Source organism: Dermacentor variabilis, chromosome 6 (assembly GCF_050947875.1).
Source record: "Dermacentor variabilis isolate Ectoservices chromosome 6, ASM5094787v1, whole genome shotgun sequence".
In the NCBI taxonomy this organism is placed as follows: Eukaryota; Metazoa; Arthropoda; class Arachnida; order Ixodida; family Ixodidae; genus Dermacentor; species Dermacentor variabilis.
The window spans coordinates 141099235-141114352 of NC_134573.1; the positions used below are offsets into that span (position 1 = coordinate 141099235).

The 15118-nt window shown below is 53.2% G+C and overlaps 2 protein-coding genes across 2 annotated transcripts; both read right to left on the reverse strand.

Annotated features, from left to right (window-relative positions):
- Positions 1–2471: 2471 nt before the first annotated feature.
- On the reverse strand, positions 2472–6838 carry LOC142585343 (iris-like). The gene is made up of 3 exons (XM_075696047.1): positions 5745–6838; positions 4037–4411; positions 2472–3515 (listed from the first exon to the last, which is right to left on the reverse strand). The coding sequence occupies exons 1-3, from the start codon at positions 6096–6098 to the stop codon at positions 2916–2918; spliced, it is 1329 nt and encodes a 442-aa protein (XP_075552162.1). The 5' UTR covers positions 6099–6838; the 3' UTR covers positions 2472–2915.
- A 3610-nt stretch (positions 6839–10448) lies between these two features.
- LOC142585344 (ipis-1-like) lies at positions 10449–14975 on the reverse strand. Its single transcript, XM_075696048.1, has 3 exons — positions 14464–14975; positions 12126–12500; positions 10449–11372 (listed from the first exon to the last, which is right to left on the reverse strand). The coding sequence occupies exons 1-3, from the start codon at positions 14815–14817 to the stop codon at positions 10773–10775; spliced, it is 1329 nt and encodes a 442-aa protein (XP_075552163.1). The 5' UTR covers positions 14818–14975; the 3' UTR covers positions 10449–10772.
- Positions 14976–15118: the final 143 nt, after the last annotated feature.

Below are 15118 nucleotides of genomic sequence, written 5' to 3' on the forward strand. Positions count from 1 at the left end.
TAAGCCCTCATGGCCATGTGTTCACAAACCAGTTCCTACACCAAAGCTAGTCCTAAGAACAGACGCCGGCTAATCGTAATACCGAACAGTACATACCGAACGTTGCCGGCCAACGAGAAACATGTCAGTTCACAAAGCTTTTGTTCATATAAGTGTTCTTTTCTTTACCATTGTACGGCAGCCTTCACTAATGACGTGCTCGGCATCAGGATTGGCTTGAGTTTTCTCTTATGAATAGCTATAGCGTGAGCCTTTTTTCGTTGCGTGTGTGAATACCAAGCCTAAATTTTTACACGCTATACAATCTATCAAGACAATAGGTTCATATAACGCTCCTGAATGGAGAAAGGCATACGTCGACTAGAGAAATACTGGTGGTCCTGCTGCACTGTCCATATCTGCGGTCACGTGATAGTATACACGAGAGGTCGGGTGTGTGTGTGTGTGTGTGTGTGTGTGTGTGTGTGTGTGTGTGTGTGTGTGTGTGTGTGTGTGTGTGTGTGTGTGTGTGTGTGTGTGTGTGTGTGTGCGTGCGCGTGCGTGCGTGCGTGCGTGCGTGCGTGCGTGCGTGCGTGCGTGCGTGCGTGCGCGCGCGCGCGCGTGCGCGCGTTCCGAGTGACAAGCGCACAAGCTAAGTTTCCGAAGCGCACTTAAACCTGTCGTGGAGAATTGCAGTCGTCAACTGTGCTATTCTGAACATTGTTGTAAACCATCGGGGCCTCAATTTAAATAACGAAGCAAGTTCACAATGATGATCAACTCAGACACCGAACTCGGGACTCCTGTCGCATGCACGAGCCATAGCCTCATACATTTCTTCAGCAGCATGGCGGAACCATGCTGTAGAACCAACTGGCCCAGCCACAAGTATTACTGGCACATTACCAGACATTTACTCACGGTTGACGCTAGAGCGTGGATAACTTTAGCTGGGTGCTACTGCCACAACCATGCCCGATTCTTGCCTGCTGCGTGATGTGCGATCACGTGCCAGGGACGATAGTTGACGTGACCTGAACCATGCGCGCCCCATAAGCTGTGTCCAACTACCTGGGAAAATCTCAGTGACCCCTCTCAGTGACCCCCGGTTTGGGCGCCACTGGGCTGGTACTGGAAAAATGTAGAAGGTATGCTCGAAGTATGCTCGAGCATACTTCGGTACCGTCTGGAATCTCTAGACGTGTCATTAAGATGCCTTGATGGCTGTGGGTGTATAAACGGCTTGTACTGCAAAAATGTAGAAGGTATGCTCGAAGTATGCTCGAGCATACTTCGGTACCGTCTGGAATCTCTAGACGTGTCATTAAGATGCCTTGATGGCTGTGGGTGTATAAACGGCTTGTACTGGAAAAATGTAGAAGGTATGCTCGAAGTATGCTCGAGCATACTTCGGTACCGTCTGGAATCTCTAGACGTGTCATTAAGATGCATTGATGGCTGTGGGTGTATAAACGGCTTGTACTGGAAAAATGTAGAAGGTATGCTCGAAGTATGCTCGAGCATACTTCGGTACCGTCTGGAATCTCTAGACGTGTCATTAAGATGCCTTGATGGCTGTGGGTGTATAAACGGCTTGTACTGGAAAAATGTAGAAGGTATGCTCGAAGTATGCTCGAGCATACTTCGGTACCGTCTGGAATCTCTAGACGTGTCATTAAGATGCCTTGATGGCTGTGGGTGTATAAACGGCTTGTACTGGAAAAATGTAGAAGGTATGCTCGAAGTATGCTCGAGCATACTTCGGTACCGTCTGGAATCTCTAGACGTGTCATTAAGATGCATTGATGGCTGTGGGTGTATAAACGGCTTGTACTGGAAAAATGTAGAAGGTATGCTCGAAGTATGCTCGAGCATACTTCGGTACCGTCTGGAATCTCTAGACGTGTCATTAAGATGCCTTGATGGCTGCGGGTGTATAAACGGCTTGTTCTCGGCCAACTTCGATTTCTCAGGCCAGAGTAAATGGGAAATTATATTCCAGTTCGAAACGATCCACAAAATGGCACTACCTAGCTAGCAGACGTCTGCTACAGTTCGTGCACGTCTGTCGCCGGCAACACACGGACGTGTTCGTGCTCTTCATAAAAATAAAGTATGAATTGACGGCTGCTTTTGGCGCGCCGTCTACGACATTTCTCTCCCGCGTCAATTACGCGATTTCCTTACAGTGGAATGCGTGGAGCCATGACCATGTATATGAAATTACTGCAACAAATCAGCAAAACACGCACTCGATGTTCGCCGGTATGCCCTCAGATATTTCACGTACAACTCAGATCGCAATGCCAGTGACATCGCGCGTTTATTCAGCTTACGGAAAACCGCTCTGAAACGTAGTCAATATATTTTTCAACGATAAGTAGGTTAGAGCTCAGACTGACTTAATTAAACGACAATTATAAATATTCGGGTATCGTTTAAAACGATAGCTATTACCTAAACTCTAGAAATCGGACGGCTTTAAAATATTTTTTGTAAGGCAAAGCGATCAGTGCTGCTGCATGTTCAAACCGCTTGCAGTCGTCGCTACACAATTTCGCTCCCACGCGGCCATCCGCGAGATCCTGCGGCTGCCACAGATGACGCCTTTGCATACAGAATTGCGTTTCGGTTTATTAAACGGCAACGCACTCGCCACTTTGAGCAGCGGTGAACGCATGTGGTGCGTCACTGCAGGAACGAAGAGGACGTCTTCCACGGACAGGTAGGCACAGGCGTCATCGTGCGCACCGGCCCTGCAGCTGCCGGAGGCGGGCGCGCAGAAGGCGACGCTCGGGTACCGCCACCGCCACGTTGCCAAATTCGTCATCCCGTCACGTCTGATTGGCCCAAAACGCAGACGTGGCGGAATTGGACGATTTGCCCGATCTGCCCTGCGCGCTGGGGCGGCGCCAGACACGGGTCACGGCGCGGGTTCACGGTCTTCGCACGGAGCCCATCAGGAAGAAGAAGGTCGTCCGCCTGGAGCCGACGAGGAACATGAAGGGCCGGTTAACGGCGAAATGAGTGATTTCGCCCATCCCGGGCCCGCTCCCGGACACGCAGTCGGTCCCGGGCGCCGCGGACACCGTGCCTTCTTCGTTCACGTCCAGAAAGGCGCCGTGGAAGACGTCCCACAGGGCGGGGCTTCCGGTCTCGAAGATGCCCGACAGGTTGGCCCGCCTTGTGAACAGCTCGCGGACGCCCATGGCGCCCAGGGTGTCGCGCAGCCTCAGGCTTTGCTGCACCACGAACTTGGGGAGCTTGAGCATCACGTTGGGCTTCTCGCGCAGGCCGCGCACCAGGTCCGACAGGAGGGCCGCGGTCAGGTTCTGCTCCAGCGCGCGCAGCCCGCCCATCTCGTCGGGGAGGATGAAGATCATCGCGGTCTTCCCGCCCACGTGCGGCATCTCGAGCGCGGTGGCCTGCAGCTGGTCGCAGTGGGACATGGCGAACGAGTGCATCTGCGTCATCATGTCCACGCGCACCACGGTCTCGGGGTCCACGTAGAACTCGTCGGGCCCCGTGAACCCAGGCTGCGTGAGGTCGGCGCGCGGCCTATATATATTCGAGACTTCTATACGTCAATTATACAGTTATACTAGCGATTCCGTAAAAAAGAGGACGGGGAGAGGGGGTAGGCGATTCAGTACCATGACCGCTCTTTTCAATAGGAAAAGAGCGCCATTTCATCATCATCTGCCGGAGTAGAGGGAGCCAGGCTCGCTACAGGCGTAGGTGCCTTTACAGGTCACAGATAGAGCTTTGAATGAAAAGAACAAATATAGAGAAATTGAAGGCCTAAAACAGACGTAGTAAAAGACGATTAGCTCAGGCCGGCCAGTCGCCTTTTTGTCGCCACCTCGTTTCAAGGGGGATGCCATAACCAACGTTACTATAGACCAGGTCAGTAACGTTGGCCGTAACCACCTGCCGTCCACGGCTGTATATGGTCACGTATACCACAAGCTAAAGGTGCAGTCTAAAAGGTAGTGGAACGCAGTGGCGGTCGAATCGCACCGATCGCGCACACACGGCGCACTCTCGACGATTGTACCTGGAAGGGCGACTCCCAGGCGCCGCGGAAGCACGCGGCGCTCACGAGCGCCAGCGCCGTGCCGGGGCCGATGCTGTCGGCGGCCAGGAGCTCGCGCACCGCGTTGGCGGTGAGCCGGGCCACGCGCTCGTTGGCCTCGGCGCGCACCTCGCGGTGGTGCTCGGTGAAGTCCACGAAGCGCACGCTGGCGTCGCCGTACGTGTCTCGCAGGAAGGACAGGTAGCCCTCGAGCACGTGGTACCGCCGGTCGGCGTACATGCAGTTGTTCACCTCGAAGGTGACCTTCAGCGCGCGGTTCGCGGACTGCGACAGCTGCGCGGCTAACTGGCCGTGGACCTGGTCGTCGTCGCGCACGTGAAGCGCCGAAGCCAGCTCCTGCAGGTGCGATGCCGGTATGCGATGCTCGATGGATCGTTTTATTTTTTTTATGCGAGGCACTCTGCAGGTACATATAGGTGTATACATAGGTGCTATTCTCGCCTCGTTTCTGGCATCTTCGATAAATATTAGCGGGGCAGCTTGGAGCGGAGCGTACCGTAAAGACGCTCAACTAAAACACTCTAATAATTACGGTTACACAAGCTGCAATTGCCGGGAAGCGTGAGAAGCAGTCAGGGATCCTCCAAATTTTTATGCCACTGACATGTGCATAATTGTCTCGTGCCAAGGCCGACTGGCGCTGTGAGACTACTACAAAATGAGCACGTGTGCACGCGCCACAAACACAGGAATGGAATGCGCGAATCGTACAACCTTCGCGACCTGCCCACGTCAAAACGAAAAAAAAAATAACTTTGTAAGGCGTTTGTTCGCCGGAGTACCATAGATTAGTGGTCATATGTCATCGTCCGTCGCCGTTATGCTCATCGTCGTACACGCTCTAACTCACACACACAACCGTTCGTCCACGAAACACCCACCCTGCATCACATAACGTGGACATGCCAGAAGATAGACGTGGTACCCGTTATACCAAACCCGAGTGCGGAGCAATGGGAGGGAGTGCTCTCCAGCGATCGCCAGGTCGACCAAGAAGGCCTGATTCTGCGAGCACAACTGGCAGCAACATCCAGCGGAGCCCTGGACTAAGGGCAACCGAGCGTTGTGCTAGAAGATGGACGAAGCCATCTGAAGACCGCAGAAGACCAGCGAAACTAGAGCTAATAGTTTTTCACTCACTCACTCACACTCTTACACAAACGTGTTACACGACACCTGCAATACAAAGACGATCTTCGGTTCTGAATCTCCATTGGAGGCACATTGATATCCGGAGTTGGGGATTTCGCCGAGACGTATGTGCGTCGCGACGTCCTAACACAGAAGGTGGTCATCCCGTGGGAGCAGGACGTCGCGAGGTTTTGGTATACACCGGCTCGCCCGGTCATCTATGCTGCTATACAATGCTCGTTCCGATGCAGCAGCATATAGCAGACCAGCGTGCGCGAGCCGGAGCGAGTGAGAAAACGACGCGATGCACCGCTCCCACGTGACCACCTACCGCGGTCACGCTCTCTGACTCCGCAACGCCGTACAGCTCCCGGGATACTAAACCAAAGCTGGTTCACAGAAAGTTGCTTTAATAGTAAATCATTTAGGGCACTCCGAGTATGGCCGCGATATTCTTTCTAGGGCTTCGACGTCCAGGACCTTGAATTAGCGCGAACTAAAATGAAAAGTCGCAAATGTCATGTTCAGGGTGGCATACCTTGGCCGTGCCGTAGCGGGCGCCCGCCAGGGTCATGGACAGAGCGGCAGCCACTGCCAACGGCGAGAATACCAGGTTGGCCGGCGCCACAGTGGCAGTGGCCACACCGTCCTTGCTGCCGCCGTTGTCAATGCTGATACCAGGTTGGCTGCCAGCATTACCGGTGGCAAGCGACAGCTGCCGGTAGAGGTCCACGGCGAAGCCCGATATCGAATGGGCGAGCGAACGCGAGTGCACGGCTGCCACGGGGGTGGTCGACTCGGAGACGGCGCCCGAAGGCGGCTGATGCCGGTCCAGCTGGTTGCGCTGCCCACGGGAGCCGAGCGAGCAGAGGTTCTGGAAGAACTGGCGCATCGCGAAGCTATGGCGACCGCCGTCAAGAACTCCTTCTGCTTCTTTCCTTCCAGGCTCGCGCTGGCGCGTGTCCCGTTCGCGTGCTTGCCACCTGTCTTTAGCTCCGTCTTTCACATTTTACCTTTTTCTTTTTCGGTTCCTTACGACGGAAATTGCGGTTTTACACGAGAAGCCCGTCAAGGGGGCGAGGTGTTCTACCGTAATGACAAAAATTTTGTTAGCGGTGACAGCCCACAATGAGATCGGCCTCCTCCTCCTTACTGATATTATACCCCGGATCAGGAGCTCCGGCGTTTTCTACAAAACATTCGTGGATGTCTTTACGCACTTGTGGGTCAGGAAAACATCGTGCTACTCGGTGCCAACTGCTGCAGGTACGCTCACGAAAAGAAAAAAAGAAAGTGCGAGACCTCAGCCCGCATACCCCACCTGAAGGCTTTCTGCGTGTGTGTTGTGGGAGATTTCTCCAAAGGGACCGATGATATCAAGGGTACGAGGGGGCCACCGTACGTTTTCCCAAGTGCGAGTCATCACCACCTCTCATCCTGTGCGGCAAAGCTAATTCAATGTCAGCATGATCTCCGCTCTAACGTATATACGTACACGTGTGATGCCGCGTAACTATACACTGCACTATACTAACTCTACTGCGTTGTTTGGCGAAGCCAAGCGTAGTAACGCGTTTTAGGCTGCACGAGTACGCTCGAAAACTAAAAGTCGTGCGCGGCGGGAATGGTGCGCGATTAACCAATCTCGTAACAGCTTGTTTTAACAGCTTTAACAGCTGTCGTAACGGCTTGGAAACACATCGTGCGCGGTTCGGTTCAAACGATGTTTTGAACGCCCCATCATCTGAAAGTCGCTAACTTGAAATGGTGTCGTGTTACATGCACGACGCCAGTACGTCCCGCTTCCTTAATCCATCGTGACATAATGTGTGCCCAGGCGATAGCATAGCCACCCGCACATCTTCACAGGTTGCCACATGCTCCTTGTTATACATAGCGTCCTGCCGAAAGGCGGCACCGCTAACTCCAAATGTGCATCGTTTACAACGCTCGCTGAACGCATCATTCACGTAACACTTGTGTCGTACACGGCAAACTCATCTTCGAGAGCAGCTAAACAAGGTAGGGAAGCGCAGAGCTCAATGAAAGAAAAAACAACAACAAAAAAACATCACGTTGCATTCCATATCGCTTTCTCTCTAGTCAGCCCGGGGCAACCCACTCAAACTTAATCACTAGGCTCACGTAATTTATGTGTTCACCATTCAATTAAATGGTCCGCGTAAAGGTATGAATGTGTTTTGTATGTTTCTGGTGTCGCCGTGATGTGTTTGAATAAAGCAAAAATGTGGTGACTGCCAACTGCGACTTGGTTTTTTGTGCCGAAGCTCACAGAAAAAGCGATAACCAGGGCCATTATTCACAAAACAGCTCATACAGTAGAGCTGTTCATAAGAAGGTTCTTGAAAAACAGACGCTGGCCAACCGCTATAGCGAACATGTTATTAGCATATATAGGCGGCCTGCCAACGGCAGCTCTTACGAATGAAGGGCTATGTGAATTAGGCGTTACGGCCAGTTATCCACAGATAGTTCGTGCGATACAGTGGTTTGTCAAAAAGGGTTCGTATAAATAATAGGCTTGATATTGATGAAGGAGCGCACTTGAAATCGACACGTTCACGCACGCAAGAAAAAGGAAATACACGTGCACAGGAGCTAGACTTCAACTACAGTAGTTACAGTGTAGGAGTAGTTGCACTCTAGCGCCTTTGCAGTTCCTTCTTCATGCGTGCGTGAACGTGCATATTTCAAGTACTCTGCTTCATCTGTACCATGGCTCACCAACAAGCACATATATATTAAGTAAAGAATAAGACCCGCCGCGCCGAACAGGGCAACGCCTCTGGCACGATAGCGAACACCCCTCGCCCAGAACGGGACAGGCTCACCAGATATAACGACTTAACCAGTGCATATCTAAACGCCAGAAAAATGTACCCACCGCCGAGTCCCAAACTGAACAGGGGGCAGGCCGTCACCTGGAGACAACTCCAGACGAACACCTTCCCTAATCCATTCCGTCTGAAACGTATCTTCCCAGGTAAGTATCAGGGCGACACGTGCAAATTGTGCCAGGAAGGACCAGCAACACTCAAACACATGCTGTGGGAGTGCAATGTAGTTTTAGGAAGGATGGCCGTTGCTCCGGAGACCCTGTCGTCGAGGTGGGCCGCCGCTCTGCGCAGCTCAGACCTCGGAATCCAGACGTGGGCAGTCCAGCAAGCCCGTGAGGCGGCGTTGAGGTAGGGCCTTGACGTTCCCCCGTGGGAGACCTGAGCCCTGGTCGCGTTAAACCTTGCCGGAGGTACAAGAAAGTTGTATCCATCCATACGTGCCAATCTTTACAGCGAACATATGCTATTAGCCTAGGCGGCCTGCCAATGACATTTCTTAAATATGAAACACTCTGAATTAAGCCCTCATGGCCATGTGTTCACAAACCAGTTCCTACACCAAAGCTGCTCCTAAGAACAGACGCCGGCTAATCGTAATACCGAACAGTACATACCGAACGTTGCCGGCCAACGAGAAACATGTCAGTTCACAAAGCTTTTGTTCATATAAGTGTTCTTTTCTTTACCATCGTACGGCAGCCTTCACTAATGATGTGCTCAGCATCAGGATTGGCTTGAGTTTTCTCTTATGAATAGCTATAGCGTGAGCCTTTTTTCGTTGCGTGTGTGAATACCAAGCCTAGATTTTTACACGCTATACAATCTATCAAGACAATAGGTTCATATAATACTCCTGAATGGAGAAAGGCATACGTCGACTAGAGAAATACTGATGGTCCTGCTGCACTGTCCATACCTGCGGTCACGTGATAGTATACACGAGAGGTCGGGAGTGTGTGTGTGTGTGTGTGTGTGTGTGTGTGTGTGTGTGTGTGTGTGTGTGTGTGTGTGTGTGTGTGTGTGTGTGTGTGTGTGTGTGTGTGTGTGTGTGTGTGTTCCGAGTGACAAGCGCACAAGCTAAGTGCACAATTGCAACGTTCGGTATGTACTGTTCGGTATTACGATTAGCCGGCGTCTGTTCTTAGAAGCAGCTTTGGTGTAGGAACTGGTTTGTGAACACATGGCCATGAGGGCTTAATTCGGTTCTACAGCATGGCGGAACCATGCTGTAGAACCGACTGGCCCAGCCACAAGTATTACTGGCACATTACCAGACATTTACTCACGGTTGACGCTAGACCGTGGAAAATTTAGCTGGGTGCTACTGCCACAACCATGCCCGATTCTTGCCTTCTGCGTGATGTGCGATCACGTGCCAGGGACGATAGTTGACGTGACCTGAACCATGCGCGCCCCATAAGCTGTGTCCAACAGCATGGGAAAATGGCGCCCTCTCAGTGACCCCCGGTTTGGGCGCCGCTGGGCTGGTACTGGAAAAATGTAGAAGGTATGCTCGAAGTATGCTAGAGCATACTTCGGTACCGTCTGGAATCTCTAGACGTGTCATTAAGACACCTTGATGGCTGTGGGTGTATAAACGGCTTGTACTGGAAAAATGTAGAAGGTATGCTCGAAGTATGCTCGAGCATACTTCGGTACCGTCTGGAATCTCTAGACGTGTCATTAAGATGCCTTGATGGCTGTGGGTGTATAAACGGCTTGTTCTCGGCCAACTGCGATTTCTCAGGCCAGAGTAAATGGGAAATTATATTCCAGTTCGAAACGATCCACAAAATGGCACTACCTACCTAGCAGATGTCTGCTACAGTGCGTGCACGTCTGTCGCCGGCAACACACGGACGTGTTCGTGGTGTTCATAAAAATAAAGTATGAATTGACGGCTGCTTTTGGCGCGCCGTCTACGACATTTCTCTCCCGCGTCAATTACGCGATTTCCTTACAGTGGAATGCGTGGAGCCATGACCATGTACATGAAATTACTGCAACAAATCATTAAAACACGCACTCGATGTTCGCCGGTATGCCCTTAGATATTTCACGTACAACTCAGATCGCAATGCCAGTGACATTGCGCGTTTGTTCAGCTTACGGAAAATCGCTCTGCAACGTAGTCAATATATTTTTAAACGATAAGTAGGTTAGAGCTCAGACTAACTTAAACGACAATTATACATATTCGGGTATCGTTTAAAACGATAGCTATTAGCTAAACTCAAGAAATCGGACGGCTTTAAAATATTTTTTGTTAGCCAAAGCGATCAGTGCTGCTGCATGTTCAAACCGCTTGCAGTCGTCGCTACACAAATTCGCTCCCACGCGGCCATCCGCGAGATCCTGCGGCTGCCACAGATGACGCCTTTGCATACAGAATTGCGTTTCGGTTTATTAAACGGCAACGCAGTCGCCACTATGAGCAGCGGTGAACGCATGTGGTGCGTCACTGCAGGAACGAAGAGGACGTCTTCCACGGACAGGTAGGCGCAGGCGTCATCGTGCGCACCGGCCCTGCAGCTGCCGGAGGCGGGCGCGCAGAAGGCGACGCTCGGGTACCGCCACCGCCATGTTGCCAAATTCGTCATCCCGTCACGTCTGATTGGCCCAAAACGCAGACGTGGCGGAATTGGACGATTTGCCCGCGATCTGCCCTGCGCGCTGGGGCGGCACCAGACGCGGGTCACGGCGCGGGTTCACGGTCTTCGCACGGAGCCCATCAGGAAGAAGAAGGTCGTCCGCCTGGAGCCGACGAGGAACATGAAGGGCCGGTTGACGGCGAAATGAGTGATTTCGCCCATCCCGGGCCCGCTCCCGGCCACGCAGTCGGTCCCGGGCGCCGCGGACACCGTGCCTTCTTCGTTCACGTCCAGAAAGGCGCCGTGGAAGACGTCCCACAGAGCGGGGCTTCCGGTCTCGAAGATGCCCGACAGGTTGGCCCGCCTTGTGAACAGCTCGCGGACGCCCATGGCGCCCAGGGTGTCGCGCAGCCTCAGGCTTTGCTGCACCACGAACTTGGGAAGCTTGAGCATCACGTTGGGCTTCTCGCGCAGGCCGCGCACCAGGTCCGACAGGAGGGCCGCGGTCAGGTTCTGCTCCAGCGCGCGCAGCCCGCCCATCTCGTCGGGGAGGATGAAGATCATCGCGGTCTTCCCGCCCACGTGCGGCATCTCGAGCGCGGTGGCCTGCAGCTGGTCGCAGTGGGACATGGCGAACGAGTGCATCTGCGTCATCATGTCCACGCGCACCACGGTCTCGGGGTCCACGTAGAACTCGTCGGGCCCCGTGAACCCAGGCTGCGTGAGGTCGGCGCGCGGCCTATATGTATTCAAGACTTCTATACGTCAATTATACAGTTATACTAGCGATCCCACAAAAAGAGGACGGGGAGAGGCGGGAGACGACTCAGTACCATGACCGCTCTTTTAAATAGGAAAAGAGCGCCATTTCATCATCATCTGCCGGAGTAGAGGGAGCCAGGCTCGCTACAGGCGTAGGTGCCTTTACAGGTCACAGATAGAGCTTTGAATGAAAAGAACAAATATAGAGAAATTGAAGAGCCTAAAACAGACTTAGTAAAAGACGATTAGCTCAGGCCATGGCAAGGCGCCTATTTGTCGCCACCTCGTTTCAAGGGGGATGCCATAACCAACGTTACTATAGACTAGGTCAGTAACGTTGGCCGTAACCACCTGCCGTCCACGGCTGTATATGGTCACGTGTACAGCCGCCCTGATTTTTAATAATATAGCGCGAGCGTCGACTGAACTGCTGGTGAGTGCCTTATAACGGCGATAAGCGTGCAACAAGGCGAGAGTTCGCGCACGAGCCTTGTTGCCTTGTTGCACTCGCCTTGTTGCACGCTCTTGTTGCACGCTTATCGCCGTTATAAGGCGCTCACCAGCAGTTCAGTCGACGCTCGCGCTATATTATTAAAAATCAGGGCGGCTGTACCACAAGCTAAATGTGCATGCCTAAAAGGGAGTGGAACGCAGTGGCGGTCGAATCGCACCGATCGCACACACACGGCGCACTCTCGACGATTGTACCTGGAAGGGCGACTCCCAGGCGCCGCAGAAGCACGCGGCGCTCACGAGCGCCAGCGCCGTGCCGGGGCCGATGCTGTCGGCGGCCAGGAGCTCGCGCACCGCGTTGGCGGTGAGCCGGGCCACGCGCTCGTTGGCCTCGGCGCGCACCTCGCGGTGGTGCTCGGCGAAGTCCACGAAGCACACGCTGCCGTCGCCGTACGTGTCACGCAGGAAGGACAGGTAGCCCTCGAGCACGTGGTACCGCCGGTCGGCGTACATGCAGTTGTTCACCTCGAAGGCGACCTTCAGCGCGCGGTTCGCGGACTGCGACAGCTGCGCGGCTAACTGGCCGTGGACCTGGTCGTCGTCGCGCACGTGAAGCGCCGAAGCCAGCTCCTGCAGGTGCGATGCCGGTATGCGATGCTCGATGGATCGTTCTTTTTTTTTTTTATGCGAGGCACTCTGCAGGTACATAGGTGTATACATAGGTGCTATTCTCGCCTCGTTTCTGGCATCTTCGATAAAATATATTACGCGTCTGACGACGGTGGGATCGAACAAAGGACCACCGGCAGAGAAGGTCGTTGCTCTACCTATTACGCGATAGCGTTAAAGGTCCCGCACCAACCACCGTTTCGGCAACAACAATTTCAAAAACCACGCATACCCAATCACGCCATGAAGCGAAAGGAAGTTACTGAACTTATTGAATTTCTCAGGGTAAAATACGAAAGAAAAATCGTAATGTACGAATTACACACAACCTACAGACATGATAGCGTCGTATTGTAATTTGAATATACCAGAAAACATAATTCTCTTACGCGGAGACTCAAAACACAAACCCCTTTTCCAGCGTTTCTACCATTCATAGAGCGGAATTCATGGCCTCAAGGACTGGGGAACGCCGGTGCACGCAAATCTCAAAGGCCATGAAGCGGCGCGCCCGGTTACTTGCAATACCTCCAAATGGCGCTCGCCACCGCCGCATCGCGGCCCACGCAGGAGGCCGCGTTTCTACCAGAAAGCTCGCCTTCGTGCATAGCGTTCGCCGCTAGCGTCTCCAGGTAAACATCACGGTTACTTTCAACACTGACGAACATAGGGGACAAGACGCGGACGTGTCGTGTCCCTTATGTTCGCCAGTGTAACACTAAGCTCAATACAAACATGAACGTCCACCAATTGACTAGCGCCGTTCATTGCTTTACTAATAATTACGGTTACACAAGCTGCAATTGCCGGGAAGCGTGAGAAGCAGTCAGGGATCCTCCAAATTTTTATGCCACTGACATGTGCATAATTGTCTCGTGCCAAGGCCGACTGGCGCTGTGAGACTACTACAAAATGAGCACGTGTGCACGCGCCACAAACACAGGAATGGAATGCGCGAATCGTACAACCTTCGCGACCTGCCCACGTCAAAACGAAAAAAAAAATAACTTTGTAAGGCGTTTGTTCGCCGGAGTACCATAGATTAGTGGTCATATGTCATCGTCCGTCGCCGTTATGCTCATCGTCGTACACGCTCTAACTCACACACACAATTGTTCGTCCACGAAACACCCACGCTGTATCACATAACGTGGACATGCCAGAAGATAGACGTGGTACCCGTTATACCAAACCCGAGTGCGGAGCAATGGGAGGGAGTGCTCTCCAGCGATCGCCAGGTCGACCAAGAAGGCCTGATTCTGCGAGCACAACTGGCAGCAACATCCAGCGGAGCCCTGGACTAAGGGCAACCGACCGTTGTGCTAGAAGATGGACGAAGCCATCTGAAGACAGCAGAAGACCAGCGAAACTAGAGCTAATAGTTTTTCACTCACTCACTCACACTCTTGCACAAACGTGTTACACGACACCTACAATACAAAGACGATCTTCGGTTCTGAATCTCCATTGGAGGCACATTGATATCCGGAGTTGGGAATTTCGCCGAGACGTATGTGCGTCGCGACGTCATAACACAGAAGGTGGTCATCCCGTGGGAGCAGGATCGTCGCGACGTATTGGTATACACCGGCTCGCCCGGTCATCTATGCTGCTATCCAATGCTCGTTCCGATGCAGCAGCATATAGCAGACCAGCGTGCGCGAGCCGGAGCGAGTGAGAAAACGACGCGATGCCCTGCTCCCACGTGACCACCTACCGCGGTCACGCTCTCTGACTCCGCAACGCCGTACAGCTCCCGGGATACTAAACCAAAGCTGGTTCACAGAAAGTTGCTTTAATAGTAAATCATTTAGGGCACTCCGAGTACGGCCGCGATATTCTTTCTAGGGCTTCGACGTCCAGGACCTTGAATTAGCGCAAACTAAAATGAAAAGTCGCAAATGTCATGTTCAGGGTGGCATACCTTGGCCGTGCCGTAGCGGGCGCCCGCCAGGGTCATGGACAGAGCGGCAGCCACTGCCAACGGCGAGAATACCAGGTTGGCCGGGGCCACAGTGGCAGTGGCCACACCCTCCTTGCTGCCGCCGTTGTCAATGCTGATACCAGGTTGGCTGCCAGCATTACCGGTGGCAAGCGACAGCTGCCGGTAGAGGTCCACGGCGAAGCCCGATATCGAATGGGCGAGCGAACGCGAGTGCACGGCTGCCACGGGGGTGGTCGACCCGGAGACGGCGCCCGAAGGCGGCTGATGCCGGTCCAGCTGGTTGCGCTGCCCACGGGAGCCGAGCGAGCAGAGGTTCTGGAAGAACTGGCGCATCGCGAAGCTATGGCGACCGCCGTCAGGAACTCCTTCTGCTTCTTTCCTTCCAGGCTCGCGCTGGCGCGTGGCCCGTTCGCGTGCTTGCCACCTGTCTTTAGCTCCGTCTTTCACATTTTAACTTTTTCTTTTTCGGTTCCTTACGACGGAAATTGCGGTTGTACACCGGAAGCCCGTCAAGGGGGCGAGGTGTTCTACCGTAATGACAAAAATTTTGTTAGCGGTGACAGCCCACAATGAGATCGGCCTCCTCCTCCTTACTGATATTATACCCCGGATCAGGAGCTCCGGCGTTTTCTAC